The sequence below is a fragment of the Notothenia rossii genome (assembly GCF_949606895.1).
Source record: "Notothenia rossii genome assembly, chromosome: 9".
Taxonomy (NCBI): Eukaryota; Metazoa; Chordata; class Actinopteri; order Perciformes; family Nototheniidae; genus Notothenia; species Notothenia rossii.
This window is the reverse complement of record NC_136907.1, coordinates 29,755,148-29,772,780: the sequence shown is the minus strand read 5'-3', so window position 1 is coordinate 29,772,780 and position 17,633 is coordinate 29,755,148. Positions and strand designations below refer to the sequence as shown.

Sequence of the window (17,633 nt, the reverse complement as noted above, 5' to 3'; positions counted from 1 at the left end):
AATAACTGTTTCGATGTGTTCCAGTCAGGCTTTTGTCCAAACCACAGCACTGTGACTGCTCTTGTAAAGGTCTTCAATGACATCCACTTAAACACAGACAGTGGCATAACTTCAGTGTTAGTATTATTAGATCTCAGTGCTGCGTTTGACACTGTTGACCACAACATATTACTCCACCTACTAGAAAACTGGGTGGGACTTTTGGAAACATTTCTAAATTGGTTTGAATCCTACTTAAAGGACAGAAACAACTTCGTTTCTATAGGTAACTACACATCTGAGTTGACAAATATGACATGTGGGGTTCCCCAAGGCTCCATCTTGGGGCCTCTTCGCTTTAACGTCTACATGCTACCATTGGCTCAGATAATGAAAAACAACAAAATAAGTTACCATAGCTATGCAGATGACACACAAATGTACGTAACAATTTCACCAGGAGACTATGCTCCAATTCAAACACTGAGTAAGTGCATTGAACAAATCAATGACTGGATGTGTCAGAACTTTCTCCAATTAAACAAAGATAAAACTGAAGTAATGGTTTTTGGAGCCAAGGCAGAAAGTATAAAAGTTAGCACTGAGCTTCAGTCTGCAATGTTCGAAACAACAGATAAAGCCAGAAATCTAGGTGTAGTCATGGACTCTGACCTGAGTTTCAACAGTCACATTAAAACAGTTACTAAATCAGCTTACTATCACCTAAAGAGCATATCTAGGATTAAAAGACTAATGTCACAGCTGGATTTGGAAAAGCTTGTCCATGCTTTTATCTTCAGTAGACTGGACTACTGCAATGGTGTCTTCACAGGTCTCACTAAAAAATCTATTAGAAAGCTGCAGCTGATTCAAAACGCTGCTGCTCGAGTCCTCACTAACACTAAGAAAGTTGATCACATCACTCCTGTTCTGAAGTCTTTACACTGGCTTCCTATGTGTCAAAGAATAGATTTCAAAATACTGCTGCTGTTTATAAAGCACTGAATGGTTTAGGCTCAAAATAAATTTCTGACCTCCTGCTAAATTATGAACCATCCAGATCTCTCAGGTCTTCAGGGACGGGTCAGCTTTCTGTCCCCAGAGTCAGAACTAAACATGGTAAAGCAGTTTTCAGTTATTATGCTCCAAATATATGGAACAAACTCCCAGAAACCTGCAGGTCCGCTGCAACTCTGACTACTTTTAAATCCAGGCTGAAGACTTTTCTTTTTGTCACTGCTTTTAATTGAACCATTCATATCTTAGACTGCACTGTAACTGTTATCCATGCATTTTTTCTTTTAATGTTTATTTTATTAACTTTTCTTTTTAATGACTGATTTGAAATGCCATTGTCTTAATGTCTTTCATTTTTTGTAAAGCACTTTGAATTGCCTTGTGTTGAAAAGTGCTATATAAATAAACTTGCCTTGCCTTGCCTTGCCTTCCTTCCACTGCCTTCAGCTTCTTTTTCAATTTCAGAGTGGTTTAGGCTGCAACATCAATCATCAACAGGAGGGTTTCTCATTAGCTTCAGCTTAGAAAGGCAGAAATGCCACTAGTTACTGTAACTATCAATTCCATTCAGTCCCCCGTGTCTCTCTATATCACAACGACTCTCTAATGGAAATCCATAAACTGATTGATGTGCATTGATTTCCAGTTGATCAGGATGATTTGAGGTAACAGCCCGACTGTGTCTTGTCATTATAAACTCCTGTGCTGGCATTAGGGCGAGTTTAATGGCTGCGGTGTGGTGTTGAGGGAGCCTCTGAAGTCTTGTCTGTAACTTTCTGTGCATTAATGTGCTCTGAGGTTAGTCATTTAAATGAGATGAATGCTGCATAGCGCTGCGTTAAAAGGGTTGACAGAGAGATGCTTATCCTTTGGTTGTAGTTGCAGGGAACAGCACATCTAACCACTGTAAAACCCTTATTGTTAGCAGAACTTATGCTGTATGAAAGAAGGGGGTTAGTGTCCGTGTGTTTAGCTGTACAGACAAGCAATATCAAGAGTTGGATGAACAAAAATACATTCAAAGGAAGAGCTTGTAGAATTAATTTAGTTTTTTTCTTGTGATGCATATTCAAAACATACATTATCTCTGCAGACTCCATCTGCATTTCAACGTGCCACACTGTGTTGTACAATGATTTTAAATGAGCTTTGCATTGGTATTTTTAAAGAGCCAAGAGAAGCCTAATGTATCTCACTGCCATGTAACCTCTGAGCAGTGCTTTCCAATAATATCTTGCTAAAAGAACAGCATTTGCTACAGGACGGGAAGGATTCATCATGTCGTAGATCCTGGATTATATTAAAAACAGATAACATCCTTTCACAATGTCGACAAAAAACAGGATTTTTGTATCAGATGGCCGTGGAAGGATTTTACTCTGCAGCTTGTTCAGTGTCAGTTTGTAAAGCCTATTTTGGAACAGTAGCCACAATATGTACTTTATGACATTTTAATGTCACAGTTTATTATATCTTTGTTTCAGTTGCTTTAAGACTATCATTAGATGTCCTGACCTTCCCCCCAGGAACTGAGCTGTTAATTGAAGCAATATTCGTAGTGGTCAAACTGTGGAACTTCAACTTCCATGTAAGTCGCATAAATTAGGCCAAAAAAATATGTTTTCCAAGTGACGTATACTGGGGAAGAGATGTCTGTTAATCTTTTTTTTAGCTAAATCAACTACCCAGTACAACAATTGAAGAACCCTTATTTTCCATTAATTAGCACTTCTTTATTAAATATTATGAATATGTCTTTATTATCAGGCTATGTTCCAAAATCATTCAAAGTAGCAGTGATAAAACCGCTTCTTAAAAAGCACAACCTCGATCCAGAGGTTTTAGCCAACTATAGACCTATTTCTAATCTTCCGTTCCTCTCAAAAATTCTTGAGAAAGCAGTCGCAAAACAGCTGTGTGATTACTTAAGAAACTATGATTTATTTGAAGATTTTCAGTCTGGCTTTAGAACACAACATAGCACAGAGACAGCTCTGGTTAAAGTCACAAATGACATTCTAATAGCCTCTGACAAGGGACTTGTCTCTATTCTTGTCTTGCTCGATCTTAGTGCTGCATTTGATACTATCGACCATGATATCCTATTGCAAAGACTAGAGCACTTAGTTGGCATACAGGGAACTGCTTTAGGCTGGTTTAGGTCTTATCTATCTGAACGCTCTCAGTTTGTACGTGTCAACGATGAATCTTCCATGCAAACCAAAGTTAGCCATGGAGTGCCACAGGGCTCAGTGCTTGGACCTATTTTGTTCACCCTATATATGCTTCCGTTAGGCAATATTATAAGGAATCATTCTGTAAACTTTCATTGTTATGCGGATGATACTCAACTATATTTATCAATCAAGCCTGATGAAATTAATCATCTAAATAAAATTCAAGACTGCCTCAAGGACTTAAAAACGTGGATGACCTTAAATTTTTTGATGTTAAACACGACCAAAACTGAAGTTATTGTACTTGGCCCGAAGAATCTACGAAACAAATTATCTAAAGATATATTAACAATGGATGGCATTAATTTGGCCTCCAGTGAGACTGTAAGGAATCTTGGTGTTATATTTGATCAGGATTTATCCTTTAACACCCACATAAAATCCATTTCAAGGACCGCCTACTTCCATCTACGTAACATTGCAAAAATCAGGCATATCTTGCCTCAAAACGATGCAGAGATACTAGTCCATGCATTTGTTACTTCAAGGCTGGATTATTGTAACTCCTTATTATCAGGGTGTACCAAGAAGTCAGTCAAGTCGCTTCAGCTGATTCAAAATGCTGCAGCTCGTGTACTAACCAGAGTTAGGAAAAGGGACCACATTACTCCTGTTCTGGCTGCCTTACACTGGCTCCCTATAGAACACAGGTTAGAATTTAAAATTCTTCTTCTCGCCTACAAAGCCCTTAATGGGCAGGCGCCATCTTACCTTAAAGAACTCATTATACCCTATTGTCCTACTAGGGCATTGCGTTCCAAGAATGCAGGGTTGTTGGTTGTTCCTAGAGTCTCTAAAAGTACAATGGGAGCCAGAGCCTTTTCTTATCAAGCTCCACTTTTATGGAATCAGCTTCCAGTTTGTGTTCGGACGGCAGACACCCTATCCGTTTTTAAGAGTGCGCTTAAGACCTTCCTTTTTGATAAAGCTTATAGTTAGGGCTGATTAGATTCAGCCCCTAGTTTTGCTGATATAGGCTTAGTTTGTCGGGGGACATCTTACTTCTTCCTTCTCTCTGTCTATACCTGTGTACTCTCATGTTCCGATTAACCCAGCTTCCCCAAATTTCTTTCTTTTTGGTGTCTATATACGCCGGGATCCGGAGTCATGGATGATCCTGCGGTCCTGTGTCATGGATTGCGAGTCCTGGATCTTGAGTCGTGGCTGCGGTCCTGGATCATAAGTCCTGGATGGATATCCTCGTGGATTCATCTTCTTATTATACACACATGCATTTCAAAACATTTGGACTACCTATGTTGCAAATGTATTATCTTTTCAATTTACACACGGCATCTATTGCACGTCTGTCCGTCCTGGGAGAGGGATCCCTCCTCTGTTGCTCTCCCTGAGGTTTCTCCCATTTTTCCCTTTAAACTGTGGGGTTTTCTCTGGAAGTTTTTCCTTGTACGATGTGAGGGTCTAAGGACAGAGGGTGTCGTATTGTCATACTGATATTCTGTAAAAACTGTGAAGTCCACTGAGACAAATGTAACATTTGTGATATTGGGCTATATAAATAAACATTGATTGATTGATTGATAAATCATTAGGCCCTAAATGTGTTTAATGTGCTAAAAGCCGAATCCAGAGTAATTTTTCCTTTCAATTTATTTGACTGAGTGGAGACTGGAGGTGACAGTGGATGTATAAAGAGAACAGGATACAGCGTTGGAGCCGGGACCCCTTTTTTTTGCACAATGACGTCACGGACTGACACGGAAGTTGTAGTACTCCCACTTTTAGATCCCCCAATATTCCAGGTATTTTTGTACTTGACAGTCAGGTCATTTTGACTTCATGCGCCACTGAGCGACTTCCATAGCAGCCCTGCCTCCAGAGCTGTATCAAGTTCTCATTAAACATCCATGGTCCTTGCCGAGGTCAACTCAATTGAAGTGCAAAAACATAATTGAAGTGCTGTCAAAGCTATTGGCTAGCAAGGTTATTAATAAACGTACACAATTCATGGATTTATTTTCAGTTGTTAGCTGTAAATCTTTATCTCTGACATGTTAAAGCAAAGAGTAACAGTAGAAAGTAGACAATAGTCATCAAGTCATCTTTAACTTTAGTTACTATTGTCAGTTACATAACTAAAGTTTGCCAACATTAGCTGACATACATCTTATTTTTGTCATACAAGACCAAATAAGTATGTGGCAGCAACACTCCTTTCCTAACAGGAATTAAGTGAAAGTCTGTTTTGATGGTTATTAATTCGACTTTTAGATTGTAAGAGGAAAATTATGTTATTTAAAAAATGCATAGTCTCAGTTGAATGCAACTATATGGGTTTGATAGAAAGTATCTTTGATGGATGGGTTAAGGCTCTTGTATATGCTGTGACAAAATAAAAGAGAATACAAGACTTACATTTTTTTTAGACATGCAAAGATGCTATCAACACTGCTATCTACTCTCTGTCAATTAAATACACAAGGTGTGTCAGTGTCAACCATGAGCTGTAGATGACTGTGCCTCTAAATGTCTGTGGTGGAAGTCTGACCACAGAAATAAAGCCAAGGTGAACAGCAATCTAAGATGTGTGTGTGGGAGAGGGCTCCTTAAAAGCGGATGAGGCATAAACAAGCATGATCACACTCCACTGAGAAAGTCAATATGGCTTCCCTGTGTTCCAAAGATGAGGTGACGGGCCGGTCATGCCCCCGACGCTAACCCCTGTCTTCTTCAACCATGGGTGAGAGAGAAGGTTCAAGTCTTGTGTCATGGTGTGTTCATCTGACTGACAGTGGTGTTATCTGGAGGTCAAGTCCTGCACAGCCCACAACCACTTAAGACACATACAGGAGGTACATGTGCTGTGAAAACTGCTCCGAGTTGAAGGTTTGGACTCAGGTTTATCTCCCTGTAGCTAACAGAGCATGGATGTCTCTTTTTATAGTAAGCATTTACTTGCCTATCAACCACCTAGCAGTGGGAATGAAAAGCATCTAGAATAAACTAATGCATCTTGATCTTTATTAAAAGGATTAGCAGAAAATGTCAGAGCTTGTGGTCTGACATTAATTAACTAATTTTCTCACACTAAAAACAGAAACATGGATACTGTAAAATGTATCAAATTAATTCGGTATGAATTTGAAGCATCTTGATAAACTTTTAATTATTCTCACAAAATGAATCGACAACCTATGACAAGCGGGCCAATGGGGTAACCAGCGGTAATTAAAGTTTAAAAGTCTCAAAATGCTTAAACTACTGTCACAAACTGGATGAATGTGAAGTATTTTGTTAAAGGAGGATGAAAGTGTAATTAAGGACCACTATTGGAGTGACTTTGATGGTTATTGGACTAAGGATTAATTCATTTGGATTCCCGCTGTATAAAAAAATTAAAGGATGGTGCAAGTGGAAACAAGTCACAAAGGGATTAAACTGTTTGAAACACATGCTCAAAGTAAGACGGATTTTGCTGATGTGTTTATGTGGATTCAAAAGTCTTAAATAATCTACAAAATGGCGGAGATCGATCTGATCGGAGCAACTGTGACAAATAATCCAACTGAAGCCGGCATGGACAATGACTATGTTTTAAAATTGCGCTTATCCAGAAAAGCCTGGTTTGGACACTTTACAGGCAGAAGAAACATTTCTATTAAAGAAAGAATTATATATTTCTGTCTTTTTATGCCTTTATAGCTACTAACTTGAATTTTTATTGAAATTAATTAATCAATTATTTTTTATATTTTATTGTAATGTAGAGACAAGACTTTTAGTGACAATCATGTATTGCGTTACAATTATATGTAAAAAAAAAAAGTAAAAAAAAGTCTAAATATGATATTTGGCCTCAAATCATGTGAGGCCTGGCGCCCACCCTGCGATCTTTGGTGGTTGGGAACCCCCTGCGACCCCAGGTTGGGAACCACTGCCTTAGAGGGATATTTTTCAAGTTTTTAATATACTCTTATCAACATGCGCGTGTGTGCGTGTGTATGTGTGTGTGTGGAGAGAGACATATTGTGAATATTTTATCCAATGTGTACCAAGGTTAATTTCTCCAGGTTATCTGTGGGCAGCAGCTCACAGAGCCGATTGCACTGAAGGTGGGAATAAAAACTGGCTGTCCCTGGAGTGCCATGAACTTTAACCTAGCACTCAACCAATGGATGAAGTGGATTTACAAGTGTGCTCCTTTGCATGCCAAATCCCCAAATCCTGTTCAGGGATATGCTGACGACGTGCAGGTGTCATCACGACAAGAGGATTTCATCATTAACATGCTTAAGCAAGCTACACTGAACAAAAATATAAACGCAACACTTTTGTTTTTGCTCAAAGATCTAAAACATTTTCTACATACACAAAATAACCATTTCTCTCAAATATTGTTCGCAAATCTGAAAAGATCTGTGATAGTGAGCACTTCTCCTCTGCCGAGATAATCCATCCCACCTCACAGGTGTGGCATATCAAGATGCTGATTAGACAGCATGATTATTGCACAGGTGTGCCTTAGGCTGGCCACAATAAAAGGCCGCCCTTAAACATGCATTTTTGCTTTATTGGGGGGGTCTGGGGGGGTCCGAAAACCAGTCAGTATCTGGTGTGAGGGTTAGGGTTAGGGTTAGGGTTAGGGTAATGTTGTGAATCGAGTGGCCCATGGTGGTGGTGGGGTTATGGTATGGGCAGGCGTATGTTATGGACGATGAACACAGGCCACTCGATTCACAACATTACCCTAACCCTAACCCTAACCCTAACCCTAATCCTAACCCTCACACGAGATACTGACTTGTTTTCGGACCCCCCCAGACCACCCCAATAAAGCAAAAATGCATGTTTCAGAGTGGCCTTTTATTGTGGCCAGCCTAAGGCACACCTGTGCAATAATCATGCTGTCTAATCAGCATCTTGATATGCCACACCTGTGAGGTGGGATGGATTATCTCGGCAAAGGAGAAGTGCTCACTATCACAGATCTTTTCAGATTTGTGAACAATATTTGAGAGAAATGGTTATTTTGTGTATATAGAAAATGTTTTAGATCTTTGAGTTCATCTCATGAAAAATGGGAGCAAAAACAATAGTGTTGCGTTTATATTTTTGTTCAGTGTAAGTGTGCCGTACCCCATGAGCGCCGCAGTGGAGGCAACCGCTGGTATAAGGCCAAGAACGACAAGCCCCCCTCCTATCTTGTAATGGGCCAACCTATTAAAGTGTATTCCTGTAATGAGACCTACCCATACCTTGGCCACAGCTTTAACATCGCTGGCGAGTGGGGGGAGCAGGTCGAGGAGCTCACTACAGAGTTTCTCCATCGTCTCCACCTGATTGACTTATCCCCCCTCCCCGTCCTCATGAAGTTCCAGGCTGTGAGAGAGGTGGCTTTGGCTAAAATTCAACATCTCTTTGACAATGTACACATCCCTCTCAAGGCACTGAAAAAAATGACAAACAAAACTGTCCAGCTGGTCAGAAAGTGGTTGGGCCTCAACACACACTCGACACGGGGCATCATATGTCTCCCATGTGGAGAGGGGGAGCTGGGAGTCCCCAACATCAATTGGACCTACATAGCCACCAGGCTAGCCCACCTGATCCACATGCTTAACAATGATGATGTCGCCGTAAGAGAAATGGCCAGGGCCTCTCTCCTGCTGGATCTACAAAGAGGGAAGATCCCCCTGGCCAGCGCAGACCAGAACAACTTCCTTGGCTTCAGGAGGAAAGACTCTGGGAAACTGGACTCTCAGGCCAAGGGCTTTGGGGTCTGGTCTGACTGGCCAGATCTCAATGACCTCTGCAATCGGACTGGAGTCCAGCTGAAATGGAGCAGACTCAACACACAGACTGAAGTCCCCGTCTCTGATGATCACAGACCCCAGTGTGGTTGTGAAGTCCGACATCACAACACCTCAGGAAGAGACTGTGGAACTGCACAGACACTCTTCAAGGAGGGTTCTGCTCAGCATGAAGCAGTCTGAGATCAGGCAGCACTGGTGTGGACTCAGATTACAGGGAAAGCTAGCCTGTTTGGGGTTTGCTGACCACTCAGTCTCACACTCAGTGTTTAAGAACACCGCTGTTGGTGAGGAAGTTCTGACATTTACCATCAAAGCAAGACTGCAGGTATTACCCACTAAGTACAATCTGTCCACCTGGTACCCTCACATTCACACTCCATTCTGTTTAAACCATCAGGATTCACAACAACACCTAGAATCCATTGCAAACGCCTGTACAGAGCCCATCATGTCCGTATTGTGGACATTGTGTCTGATGCGGTACAACACATCTTACCATCTAGCACAACAATGTACAATCACACTAGAGTGAGTCATAATTATGACTTTTTATCTCATTATTTCGACTTTTTATCTCATAATTATGACTTTTTATCTCATAATTTCGACTTTTTATCTCATAATTATGACTTTTTATCTCATTATTTCGACTTTTTAGCTCATCATTTTGACTTTTTATCTCATTATTTCGACTGTTTGTCTCATAATGTCGACTTTTTTATCTCATAATTATGACTGTTCATGGGGATTTAATTTTTTTCAAGTGGCGGAAATGGGCTTCCATACATATCCCTCCGAAATATGGTCTTAGATTTTACTGATGATTTAGAATTTATTGAAACTCCAGAGTCAACGTAAGAGCTATAAAGACACAAAAATAACAAATACATTTAGGCTCAATCCGTGTTAGAATCACTTTAGCATACTACCAATAGTTAACTGTAAACAGACAGCAAAGCTACAAAACAGCATATAAATGAATTCGGACACAACCTACATTTTATATTATAGTAAATACCAAAAACCTTGTGCCTCTTCGGGGGGTGCGAACATTTAAACATACACTTTATTCTTTACTTTCTCCGTCTTTATATGTAGAAGATATTATTTTTCTCCGTCATGTTGTTTCCATATCAACAACAACTTCCTCTCAACAGCGAAAACTCGCCTTCAAAATAAAACCATCTAAATAAAACAGGAAGTTAACCTAAATTACATTTAAAACATATATACAACTGCAACGAAAGTAACAAAAACAATGTAATATCCTTTTCAGTTTCACAGAACACAGATTGGGTTATTTACAATTTACAATAACTATAATGTGCCTCGGAAATAATCTTTTACATTATTCGTGACCAAACCGTTTGAGACTGAGATAACTTAGACTAAAGTTAACTATCTAAACACTCAGAGAGTCCTTTAGCTCACCTGAGTCTCTCAGTCTGACAGGAAAGGACCCTCCTCCAGCTTGTTGTGGAAATAGCTCCTTATGTCCGTTAGTGCAACTAGCTAAGCAGATGCTAACAACACGGTCCCTGCTGGCACCGGTTGTCTCTCTCTCTCTCTCTCTCTCTCTCTCTCTCTCTCTCTCTTCTCTCTCTCTCTCTCTCTCTCTTATTTTAAATTACTAGGTTAGCTACGTTATCTAGCTAGCTTAAAGCAGATTTTCAATAATATTGGAAGGAATACTGCAGTCACATGTTTTATGTAAGCCTATAAAACTAACATTTCAGATAAGTTTCCAGTTTCCATTGTATTTTGAGCTTCTTTCAGATTTTTTTTTTATTTGCAGTGGTTTTAGTAAGTTTTGTCAGGTTGGTGAAGAGACTTCTTAATTTGCATGTGTTTTGGCACATTTTTGTTTTTATATTTGCATCGTTTTTGAAATTGCAGCGCATTTATCCAAATGTAAGTGTTTTGGGTAGTTGTAGCGTGTTTGCCCCTGTCAGCCACCGTAGTATACACTGCCCCCAGTTGGTATTACAAACTTAATCCAACCATTAAAACTGAGTATCTTCTATGTAATGTGTTCTCACTGAGAGATTAAGAAACGTTTTGCAAGATAATGCTTTGCAAAAAATATTGTGTTTCCCATCAGATGGGTTATTAAAAAATCAAAGAACAATGTTACAGATGACTCATACAGAACTAGTTCATGGGGAGTGATCTTAGAAAAAAAATTCTCTCTGCCACCCATTGAGCTTCTCCAACCCAATGCTGTGATTTCCATCCTCAACATTTAACAGAGTCAACACTGGGACATCCATTCCCAAGTGTCAGTCAATAGGCTTTTGTCTCTCCCACACTCTTCCCCTCCCACATGTTTTGTGCTGAACTATTGCTGCCAAAGCCAGCCAAGGACGACAAGAACACAGGAGGAACGCTGCCATCTCCAGAAGGAGAGTCAGATGGCGAGGATTCTTTGTCTTCTCCCTTTCTCTCATTTCCTCCTCCTTTGGTTCGGGCTGGTGTCCTAACACTCTGATTCCCTCCACAACAAATGCAAATAATCACACTTGGTAATTTGCTGTGAAAAGGGGATGTCACAGCAGTTTGTGTGTGTGCTGTCTGTTTTGGCCTAAGCTCATCTGCATGCATAAGGAGATTGCTCACCTGCAATCTAATTAAACAGTGCATGACAAACCGTTTTGCTGAGCATGGGGATGTGGCTCAGTGTGCAGGTTATTAACAGGGCTCGAGGTTGTCCAAGTTATGACAGCTGCAGCTCAGAAGATGCTCGGTGTGACCCGGACACAACGCCCAGCCGCCTGTTGTTATGACAGCTCCAAACACTCCCAGGACTGAGCAATACATAGCTTGTCTTATTAGAGAACCCCACTAACTCTGAGGCTAATTGACCTCACCTGTTTATCTCCAAACAACCAGGATAGACCTTGCCCAATTGTTTCAGTTAAAACCCCCATTTCTGTGGTTGACAGTCCCATAAAGCACTGCGTCTTCAAATGAAGCAGTCATTTGGAAACAGTGGCAAATACCTCCTCTCAGACACAAAGGGGTTAGGAGAGGGGGGAACAGCTCGCTCCGCTCCAACACCAGCACACACTCATACTCTCATAAAACCACTCTTGAGAGTTGATGTACGGTGCCTGAAAGAGAGCTACTGAGAGCCATATTAAAGGCTTTATTACCAGTGTCAGATTCAAATTAGTGATGGTGAGCCCACCGTGTGTGTGTGTGTGTCTGTGTGTGTGTGTGTGTGTGTGTGTGTGTGTGTGTGTGTGTGTGCGTGTGTGTGTGTGTGTGTGTGCGTGTGTGTGTGCGTGTGTGTGTGTGTGTGTGTGTGTGTGTGTGTGTGTGTGTGTGTGTGTGTGTGTGTGTGTGTGTGTGTGTGTGTGTGTGTGTGTGTGTGTGTGTGTGTGTGTGTGTGCAGATTCAGTCTGACAAGGCAGATTTTCTAGCACACGGCTGATTTGGAATGCTTTAAACTAAGTTAAATAATATAATTTGGAAGATATCCATTTAGAGCCAGGACCAAAGTTGAGTGAGCAGTAAAAAAAAAAAAAGTCAGTGGAGCTACATGTGAGTTAGATTGGATCCCATGGGACAGGAGTGGGAAGAACTTTGTGATACTTTATAAAGGAGAATGGTGGCATTACAACGTTTTTGCTTCGGCTTACAATGTTGTCGTAGACCAGGAGTCGGCAACCATTTTGATATGAAGAAAAAAATTGTGATCAGTGTACCGACGATCGTGAACTGTCAGCGGGGGGGAGGCGCTCGTGAACTGTCAACAGGAGGGCGGGGGGAGCCTCGCTGCGGGGAAGCAGTGTGTGGACCTCTTTCACCTGTCAGCGCAACTTACATGATGCGGTTTAAACAAATTTAAATAATTTGTTTAAACCGCATAATAATAATGACGACCGCCGCCGTCCGTTCTGTGATTCTCCAGAACACACAGATGGCCAGTCCGCCCCTGTTTAGCATATTATTTTCGATGAGAGATGAGCAGATCGCCACTGGGCTTTCAACTAAAGACACAGCCACGCAAAAACTGCGGCATTTGTACAGGTTTTAGAGGGTTTAGACGTTCAAATAAAGGTTTTGAATATAGGTTCGATGTAAAGTCTACTTTTTTGTGACTTTCTGATCATTTACACAGCACATAAAAATAATGACTGAGAGTTAATTTTGTATTCTTAACCAAGAATCTTGAGCAACCTGTCAGTAACTTTCCTGACAGATTTCAGGACAGTTTGCAATGTAAACCCCACACAGCAGAAATGAAGCCAGTTATTTCAGATTCAGTGAAGTCATCAGTAGCCACACGATATGGCCAAGAGAAATCAATAAGAGCAGTCGGAGCTATTAAAGCTTCTCCAATCAGCACTTCTCAACTCTCACTTAATTCACTCCTTTTTTCCGCGATACATTGAATCAGCAAAGAGCGCTGATGTGACATGACATGAGAAAAGTTTGGTCATAACAAACATGCTCATCCGCTTACAGTCTGTTTAAACATAGTCTGGCTGTATCATGCAAAGTAACAAGATAAACCAGATTGCCTACTTGGATAAACTATAGGCTAGGCTACTATGCAGACAGCGTCAAATATATATCGAGGCTATATCTTGCATTTCCCATTTCCATCTATTGGTATTGCATGTACTTTAATTAAATGTCTTATGTCAGTAATTACAAATAATTGTGTTGTATCAGTTGAAAGCAATAATATTAATTTCAACCTAAAAACAATTATGTGAATTTGTTGACATAATATATTTAATTAAAGTCAACATTCAGGGAGTGTGTGTGATACTGGGGGACCATGAGACATCATTATGTTAAGGCTAACTACATTTCTTTTTACTCACAGTATAACCTCAGAGCAAGCACAAACTGAGACATCACTTTCAGAAAAGCAGCTGCAAGAGAAACCAACAAGACATCTTATCTTAAGTTTCAGCGGAGGTGGGTGTCAAAACCAAATAAAAACATATCACAAATGACCAATTCACCAGAAGCTCCACTAATATCCACTAACCCCCCCCCCCCCCCCCCCCCCCCCCCCCCCCCCCCCCCCCCCGGCATGGGAGAGGGACTTGATGCTCTCGCAGCTCCGGCACAAAGACTCAAACTGCATCCAAACTTGCAGAGGGTGACTGGGAAGAAGAAAATCCTTGTTCACTCACCTGTGCTGGTGAAGCAGAAGAGAAGAAGAAACAGCAGCCAGGAAACCATTGTTACCGGCCAGTATATGTCTCCTAGTTGCCAGATGATGAATTAACAGTTGGGATGAAAAGAGTGTTGGAGTTGACACACTGGAGCTTCTTCCCTCAGCTGCTCTTCTTGTTTCTCCTCTTCTTCTTTCTCTGCGTGTCTCTTTTCTCTTCCCTTCAAACTGCGTGCATCAGGCTATCTTTACTACTCTGGCTCCCATGCTCACTCGCTCTGACTCGTTGGTTCACTGGCTCCCCCTCTCTACCCTGCCTGCCTCTCTTTCTCCACGGTACAGTCAGGGAGGGAAAGTGCTTAAGAGGCTGGCTCCTCCCTCTCCCCGCCTGCTCATCTTCCTCTGCCATTACACAGTCTAGACCCAGGCACACGTTCTCCTGGATGATCCACCATGCATTATCATTTAATGGGACGGTAACATAATGTTTAGCACTTTGCACAAATGGATGATAAAATATTGATTGTGTTTGTTGACATCGAGAATGGAAATCCAATGAATGCAAGAGCTTTTTCAAACATGCAGCTTTGTCATTTTCTGATTATTTGTAATGGTTATTTCCCCCCTGAATAAATAGGAAGCAAAATGAATGCACTGAAACTGTAACGTTGACTTGAATTATTTATTATGTCAACACATAGCAATAATATTAAGTTAAACCTGATATATCTACTTTAACTTAATATTATTGTTTCAACAAACCAAATACAGATATGTGAAATCTGTTGATATAATACATTTCATTAAAGTCAACGTTTTAGTTTTTTCAGTGAAGTCTCACAAGGACATTAGAGATTTATTGTGTTCCACATGTTTGTGTGTCACCTTAAGAGCAGCTGATACAACCTGCCTGAAGTGCTCAAGGTGCGATGTGTCAGGGGTCAAAGCTCTGTGAAATAAATGAATGTGAGACCTTTCCATGTCTTGAAGAAGATCATTGAGATCTTCAAATCCATTCACACATTCACGAGGCACGCAAGGGTCAGAGTTACATAAATATGGAGCTGTGGCATGCAGTGGTTTTATTTCCACTTACCTTTTAAGTGATGAAATAGAAGTATGGTTGAATATTTATTTGAAGGTTTTTTGCCAGAGCTGTAATCAACCCTCTCACCTTTAAATTACTTGTATTCTTACTCATTTGTTTTGTGGAATAAATATGTAATTGCAGGAAACATAATTACTGCCTGGTTTAAGTTGCCAGTGTTATTTAATAAGGATCGTGTCGGGCCTTGGCTCATTTCTGTGTCTCAGCAGGAATAGTGCTGGAAGACAATAAAACACTTCCCTGAGAGTATTAGGACTTAAAGGTCACCTATTATACAAAATCAAATTGTTCATGTCTTTTATACATAAATATGTGTCCCCTCTGTGTAAAGGGATTCTGAAAGTTACAGGAAAAAAGATGCTCTCTCTTTTGTCCTGATCCATTTATATAAAAATCTGTCTGAAAATTAGCTGATCAGATTTTGGCCACTTTATGATGTCATAACGTTTTTTTGGTTGTGTAACCATTAGCCAATAACCAACCAACTTACAAATCTTAAAGTGAAATGGAATACAGTCCTACTCGCCAAGAACTGTCAAACACATACACTGCTCACCTCCTCCACTAAATCCCGTTTTTGTAACCGTCTGCAGGGCATTGTAATAGACACCTTGTGTTAGTTTGGAAGAGTGCATGGACAAACTCAATATCCTTTTCAATCCTAGTCACACGTCACTGCATCAAGATGGATCGTATCCTGGCAGGCACACAATTGTGGCAAAAGCTGCCAGAGAATAAAGTTTATTTTGCAAAAAGGGGATATATTGCTTAGTTGCAGTTAAAGCGGTTGACTGGAATGTCCAAGGTAACTGGGAGTCTTTGTTTTCTGGGAACACACATCATTGCTATGAGCACCTCAGGTACTACTCAAAATACCTTTATAACACTGGCCTGGAGGTGGAATTCTTGAAAAAATGAATTGAGGTTTTTGTTTTCCGCAGCATTGGGTGAACAGTACTTTTTAGTTGTGTATTATTTCCCTCCCTAAAACGTTCAGATGAGCTACAACATGCATTCTTAGCATTCTCAGCAGGTCAGAAACGATGGCTGTGGTCTATGAAATATCCAGTATGTCAGTACACTTGACTGGACTTCAGTTTGTTAACATTTCTATCTGGTATTGTTTTTGTCTTTTCTTTTTTTTTATATACTTTTTAATATAAACATTTGAAATAATGCTATCACACATACCATTACAAGGTTTTATTGTATCTCTTTGATGTGTAAGACAAGAACCAGTGTGATCACTCTAGTCTAGTACTCTGTAAAGTGGTATCCTTTTAAAGTTTGAATAATTATCCAAACAATTTTAATTAATTGAATCCCTGGATTACAGATTGGAGATGTTTTTTTACTCAATATGTATTCTTTTATAATTTAAACAATTTTGTAATTGTTCATTGAGAGAATGCAGTTGTTTTCTGGGGTATGGCTACCTTGCGATGAACAATTCGTTTTTCCAGTTTGGATTTGTCCATGTTTTCGTTTCCACAAACTCAATCACTTTGGGTTCGGGTGAGCGAATGCTCCGGTTTTGGGACAAAATTAACATGGGATCACTCCGATCATTGTACGTAGCCTACTTCGTCTCACTGGAATATTAACGGTCATATTGAATACAACATCGGCCCATTTTCTCCGGCCAATGACGGGAGAGTTTTGAAAGTGACAAAACACTGTTCAACACATTTAAAACACTTAAACAATTAAACAATGTTTACCCAGGATTCAGGCACCTTCCCTGGCTTGTAAAATGCGGTGATGTGCCCTGGAGGTATCAGACTATTTAAAACGTGTATACACAGGATTCAATCATTTTTCCTGGCTTGTAAAGTGCTGTGAAGCGCCGGCTGTTGCATTAAAACAGTTTAATGCACTTTTAACACTCATGTACCCAGGATTCGAGCTCCTTTCCTGGTTAATAAAGTAAGATGAAGCAGCCTGTCCTCTGGGTGCGCTCTGTGGGTCTCGCAGCCCGCTCCTCTCTGGCTGTGCTCTGTCTCTATTCACACCACTTTTCCCCAGGTTTCAGAGACTTATTGCTGGGTAGAAAAGCCATGTGCATCACCCTGGATCTCTGCATGTGTGCCTGTGAGTCTGAGACCCTAACAGCAGTGACTCTGCTGTTTTTACCTTCGTGTACATTTCGTGAGTCAAATGTGGACGAAATGGACAGATTTTTTGTGAGTCAAATGTGGACGAAATGGACCGATTTCTGTCCATATCAGCGGCTGTTGAATTAAAACAGTTTAATGCACTTTTAACACTCATGTACCCAGGATTCAAGCTCCTTTCCAGGGTAATAAAGTGAGATGAAGCAGCCTGTCCTCTGGGTGCGCTCTGTGGGTCTCGCAGCCTGCTTCTCCGGGGTGCTGGAGAGTCAT

The 17,633-nt window shown here is 40.6% G+C and overlaps 1 protein-coding gene across 1 annotated transcript in view; it reads right to left on the bottom strand.

Moving 5' to 3' along the window:
- The window catches only part of kirrel3a (kirre like nephrin family adhesion molecule 3a), a 456,972-nt gene extending 442,534 nt beyond the window's left edge, over positions 1-14,438 (bottom strand). The window contains exon 1 of the mRNA XM_079650321.1: positions 14,161-14,438. Within this exon, the coding sequence (XP_079506447.1) occupies positions 14,161-14,209 (49 nt within the window). The 5' untranslated portion in view covers positions 14,210-14,438. The remainder of the gene's footprint in view (positions 1-14,160) is intronic.
- Positions 14,439-17,633: the final 3,195 nt, after the last annotated feature.